A 6,323-nucleotide genomic window follows, 5' to 3' on the forward strand; every position below is an offset into this window, starting at 1 on the left:
AAAAAAAAAAAAAAAGCCATTCACAGTGGTCTGTTGAGTATCAACTTCTCCAGAGAGCCTCTTCAGGAAGAGACCTGAAAAATGTAGCCCAAATGGTGACAAGTCAGTAGTTGTGTAAGCAAACATACAGCAATATCCTCAGGTCTTACAGCAAGCCTCTATACCAGCCGTGACTTTTTCAGATTGAAACTGCATCAAGTAGTGAGAGAATGGCATTAGTGCTAGGGGAGAACGTGGGGGAAAATGAGAAAGCCTTGAGCACCGGCGATGAAGCTGCATCGTAACTGAAGTGGGTGACAACCTTAAGCAGGCACTTTAAGGCATAAGAGATCAGGAGACAATTCCAGGCACACTATCACCTTCCACTTGTTCTTCCAATCATCCACATTTAGTTATCATTGATCTGTATAAAGGAACAGCCAGAAACGAGGGTGTGATAACAGGCAGTATTTTGTAGGACACTGACAGGCGCACAGTACGCTCCATGAAGACCAACTGAACAATTCGTCTTTAAAACGAGGTAGCTCCCCCCCACCAAGACGATCAGTGCTCTACCAAATCACATAGCCAAACAGACCTGACTGAATGCTTACCAATCTTGGGTTTTGTGCCGATTTAAAAATTAAGCTTTCCGGAAAGTAAATTACAATATCCTCGCTCTAAATGTAGTGCTCTTTTCTACCCACTCCTTTAAATTGTTAAATGTATTTAGTTCAGCTGAATCTCTGCCCAGAATTAAGATAAATATACCCACATATTGGGAACTAAATTCAGTGTGTATCTTATCTCCTGGAAGAAGCCAAGACCCAAAAGGACAGAACTCCAAAGAACAGCATACAGTTAATGAGTTACTAGAGGCAACGAAACCAGCGCTTATGACAAGTATTAACCTCCAGTTTACTTAAAGTTGCTTGTCTTAAGTCACTTTTTTCTTCTTACATTTGCCAAACTTTGCTTGTTCATGCCACAAAAAATGCTGATGTTGAGAATTACTGCTCGACATCAGAAGAATTACAGACTCTGTCATGGTATACTAGCCCAGCATCACAATTCACAATGAAGTTCTTTTTTCCACCACTAAAAGAACCATGAGTTATGCCTACTTTGTGTGGTGACCGAAAACCAAGTCCGTTACAGACCAGATGTTCCTTTAGCACCACAGAGCAGGGTTGGATCTAACAGACACCCTTTGTTTTGGGGGGATGCCTAAAGAGAACTGCAGCACTATGCAAGGTATCTAATTTTCAGACTGGATGAAATATTAGGAATATCATACCATAACCTAGTCCCTGTCCTCCACCATTGCCTCATTAAGGAAGGGACCAGTTCTACCAGCTACCAGGTGAGAAGATGACCCCTAACCATGAAACTTTCCAAAACATGTTAAAAGGACAGCAGAATACCACACAGGAGAAGTTAGCTTCAATTACTGAGGCTCTGGGTTGCAGGCAGAGCACCCCCCACCCCCCTTTTGTTTTGGACTCTCTCATAGCTGCACCTGACTGTTAAAAACCTAAAGTTCTGATGGCAGGACATGAAGGCTAAAACAGGAGCGTCTTCATGCCTACGCAGAGGTTGTACTAGACCAGTGGTTCTCAACCTTTTCAGACTCAAGGCACTCCTCAGAAAAATGTACGCTCTTAGTTCTCTCTTGTTTTTAACTACAGAGAAGAACTGAGAAAGACCAGGAGAGGTCAGACTGCTTTTAAGACTATGGACTTCCCATCTGAAATCCTTGGATTTTTCTTGCGAACCGTGTGCACACTTAACAATACTGATAGTGCATGGCATCTCCCAGCACCCTTGGGAAAATAATTAAAGAAATAAAATCACAGAAATCATAGGAAGTGAGGGTGGGAAGGGATGTCAGGAGGTCACATCTAGTCCAGCCCCCTGCTCCAAGCAGGACCAGCCCCAACTACATCATCCCAGCCAAGATCAAGGTTTCCCGGTTGAGAATCCTTGCAGGCTGTGAGAACCTTCCCTTGACTGCCATGCAAGTTGCCATAACCCTGCCTACAAGCTATCCAGGATGGTAAACAGCTTAAATCAGCATGTTCCCAGAGGTCACAGAAGAACCTAGTTCTCCAAAGCACATGGCATCATTCTCCAGCTTTGACAAAAGGAATTATGCACATTTAGGAAGACTTCTTGCAAGAGATTCTTGATGCTTTATCAAGCAAAAGACAGACAGCCCACCCAAAATCCCAGCATGCAAAACCTTGTCTCAGAGAAACAGTCTTTAGAGGAGCCTCCTTCCAAGAACTGTGAATCATTAGATTCACCAGCCAGGAATGGGCTTGTAAGCCATGAACAACTGGTGGTGCCACTTCATGACCGCAGCAGCATATGCCTAGCTAAAGGCCAAGTACAAGCTCATCTGATAACATCCTAGAGGGGATGTTGCCACAGATCATTTTGAAAAGTTAACTGCTACCATGTAGCCTCTTTAAATTGAAGATACACACCCAGACTACTGAATCCAGTTTATAAAATTTAGTGGCACCCTGAACTCTCACACAGCAGTATGCAGGAATAATCCTTGCCATCACCTCCAGCTGGCTAAAAAACTATGCTAGTGCAGAAAAGCTTGAGAAGCCATGGTGCAGCAACTAGAACGGGTTATTGTCAGTGTTGTTATATAAATTATTATTATTATTATTAACAACAACAACAACAACACTGAACAATAAACAATGATCATGACAAGTGATGATAATAATAATAATAATAATAATAATAATAATAAATAATAATGGTAGCAATAATAATAGTAGACTCTATGCAAACCTTTTTTTAAAAAGGGCCTGTATTAAGGGCAGACCTTACTATAATCATTTGCTTGTGAAGCTGAATTACTGAACAACTGGATTATCACTGGTTAAGCATCTGGAAACAGAAGTCTGTTGAAATGTCAAGCCATCTTTTGACAGCAGTAGCCAGCTTTCCAAATGAAACATTTCCCACCCATCCCCATTTCAGTGGATTCAGGTAGTTCACCTCAGTGAGCAGTTCTTTCAAAGAAGAGAAACCAATGTAGAAAGCTTGTTTCCTTTGGAGAAAAAAAAACCAAAAACCAAAAAAAAAAACAAAAAACACAGCAACAAAAAAAACCCTACAGGTGTGAAAAGGCTAGAGAGTCCTAAAGGCCTAGGGACACAAAATCGCCAGAAACATGCAGTTCAAATAGCTAACTGCAACCAGCTTTTGCTTTGCACAAGTGCATTTTAAATGCCAAATAAGTCCTCCTCCCCCTTACGTACCAAGAAAGTAAGGCAATTTTACTGAACTAGAATTTTTAAAACTGTTTGGAATGCAATGAAAAGAACCTTCCACCTAAATGCAGCTTGAAACAAGCTAAGAAAATATAAAAGATCAATGTGCTAAGTAAAGTGCATTTGCTACTTTTAAGTTAAAATGTAAAAATTAAGACTAAATGTTAACCTGTACAACTGCTTACCTATAATGAGTTCTAGTCATGAAAAAGCTTCAACTAGAAAGGCAAAAGAAAATGCATATTACCCGTCTGAGTTTAGACAATCAAACTTGGATCATGACTACAACCCATATTTAACCACGTCCAATTTCAGATGATCCGTCCCGAGGGCTGTTGCTGGCACACCACACGCATACTCTGCGCTCTGCACTGGTAACCCCCAGAAAGTCTGAGCTATCAGACTTCCTTCTTAAGGCACTCAGTGGCCTGGGCCTAGCATAGCTGAAAAATCTTGCCTAAAGCCCCAGGACAGAGAGACTGTTTGGCAACTTCATTCATTCAGTAGAAGGGAAACTTTCTTTCTTAGTGGTAGGACTAGTTTCTGCCTCCTCGGGGGCCGACCCATGACCATAATCAAACCGCACAGGAAACAAAGACCATCACGTCTCATTACCACCCCACTTCAACAGCAAGGTGCGCTTCACCCTATTTTTTGCTACCAGAGACATATAGACAAAACAGGAACTACAATTCACATATTCCTTTCCCTTCCAGAAAGAGATGATACAGAACAAATTACATGACAGAGTTAGTCACGTTGCCTAATGCAAGGCTGAGAGTCACTCCGCTGCTATGGTGATAAGGGCGGTTTAGGACTCAGGTAGAAGTACAGTCCTCTACTTTCTATATTGCATGACACAAGAGCACAACAGATCAACTGTAACAAGTCCTTGCAGAACAAGTTAGAGGAGAGGCACCAGGCCACCAAGGGCATCTTTGCTGTAACATGCAAGTAAACCGCCTGGGCTTCCCCCAAAAACCATCTCTGGCCTCCTAAAAGAAAGTGAAGCTTGTTAAGTGCTTTTCTGAAGAGGACTTTATTAGCTTGCCAGTATTATTTTCATGGTCCAGCTACAGCTGTGGGACTTAGCAAGTTCCTGACCTAGACAAAAAACACTCTTGACTCCTATTTTACTGTTCCCAATCAATTCAGAAATACAGGCAGGAAGGGTTATACCCTACATGAGGCAAAGCAGGCTCAGTTACCAACCCCAAACCAGGGCTGCGTCCCAAATAAGAAATCATGGAAGCAAGTCTAAAAATACACAGTTCACACCTATGTGACTAAGCCAACCACATTCATTACAAAGGAGAAAAGGCTTGCACCCAAGTCACCCCTTCTTTCCAAACAAAGAGGCTGGACTCAGTGTGACTCAGATCCATTATTTGCCAAGCTACGGGTTGTTATTTAGCTTTCCCTGAATAGAAGGCTTAAACTTTGACCCAAAGCAGTGGGGAGACCCTGTGGGTGCCAAGAACTGGGTGCAAAGAGTGCCCCAATTCTTCTCCACTTTGCTGAGAAGGAAGCCAGCTAGGTGGCACAAAACGGAACAGCCGGGAACCACTACTACACTGGGGATACAACGTGCAGCAAGCGAGGCACCATCAGAGGCTGCCTGGACACTGCAGACTTTGAAGGGCCGCACTGCATGCTCCAAGAGGCACTTTCTGCTGGAGGCTACCCATCTGCTAGAAACCCATCTTCTTCCTGCATGACCTAGACCACTTGTTTACTTGATCAGCAAGAGGGGAAATGATGGCCATGCAGCTTTCTGGACAGACAGGAACACCAGGAGGGGAACTGAAAGCACTTCTCGACCTCCCCCACCGAAGCCCTGGTGAACCTCTTCCAGACTTGGTGCATCTTTCGTTTGTCCTCCCTCCCATGAGGTGAACAAAGCACCTAACACTTGTGCCTTTACCACCAAGCAGCTAGCCTCGGGGGCAGCCATGGGACTGGAGAACAGCTGGACTGCAGGTCCAGGAAGCCCCCGTACTTCCTAACAGCCATAGGCTGTAGCCTCAGAGATAGCATAGGAAAGGGGACAGGAGGATGCCAGGTGGTCTTTATCAGAGTAGCAGTCCTTTTACAGGGAGCCAGCGCAGGCATGTGGCCTGGGGAGGCTGAGGAGCAATCCCCGCACAAAGCCACAGGAAAGTGGGGTGGCAACTTCCCAGGCAGAGGTCAGACTTTGCAATGAAGACACCTCTCTCCATAGAGAAGGTGGCTCTCCACATCCCAGGGCAGGGGCTGAGATCAGAGGCTTTCTGCTAGCCTCTTTATTTAGCCAAGTTGAACAGGAGAGGATGGAAAAAAAAAAAGATAGTCAAGGTGAAGAAGTCTTGGCCCCTTGAGCCAGGATGCTGAGATCCATGGATGCCTGGGGGGGAAGAGAGCCAGCCCTGCTCCAACACACCCATGGGGAGCTGAAGCCAGCCTGGGGGGGATCCTCAGGGCACCAGGGCATAAGGATACCCCACCACACCATCTCTGGGGATCCAGACCCCCCTTGGGGTCACACACTCCTAGGGTGCAAACGGCTGGCCTAGCCCCACGCAAACCACCCCTTGCATGGGCCAAATCATTATAAAACAGAGAGGACACAGTGGTAAATTGTGCACCCCCACGTAACACCCATAACCCCACACAGCCAACACCTCCCAGGACAGGGTGCAACACCCTTAAATCACCCCCTCCACAGGGGAGAGCCAGGCAGAGGGCCAAGGGGCTGGGGGAGGCAAGAGGCTGGAGGAGGACCCCTGAACCAGGGGGTCCCCAAAAGCAGGGGCAGGAGCTGAGGCCTTGGGGGTGCCCAGAAGCAGGGGGAGGGGGTGGTTACCTTGAAGTATCCTCCCTCGTAGAGGGTGTTGGGGGGCCCGAAGATCGCCACCTCCCAGTTGTACAGGTCGGACTCGTCCACCAGCGTGATGCGGAAGCCCTCGACCGGCTCCTCCTGCAGCGACTTCAGCTCCAGCATCAGCGCCTTCTGCGAGCTGCTCATCTGCTGCTGGGCCATGGCGCGGGGCCCGCCGCGGCCCCGGCCCA

General features: G+C 46.2%; 1 protein-coding gene across 1 annotated transcript in view; it reads right to left on the bottom strand.

The window, feature by feature from the left end:
* The window catches only part of UBE2R2 (ubiquitin conjugating enzyme E2 R2), a 79,234-nt gene extending 72,918 nt beyond the window's left edge, over positions 1-6,316 (bottom strand). Inside the window, exon 1 of the mRNA XM_019518086.1 lies at positions 6,118-6,316. Within this exon, the coding sequence (XP_019373631.1) occupies positions 6,118-6,294 (177 nt within the window). The 5' untranslated portion in view covers positions 6,295-6,316. The remainder of the gene's footprint in view (positions 1-6,117) is intronic.
* Between the last annotated feature and the right edge of the window lie 7 nt (positions 6,317-6,323).

The sequence above is a fragment of the Gavialis gangeticus genome, unplaced genomic scaffold (assembly GCF_001723915.1).
Source record: "Gavialis gangeticus isolate Ggan-Ray unplaced genomic scaffold, GavGan_comp1, whole genome shotgun sequence".
Taxonomy (NCBI): Eukaryota; Metazoa; Chordata; order Crocodylia; family Gavialidae; genus Gavialis; species Gavialis gangeticus.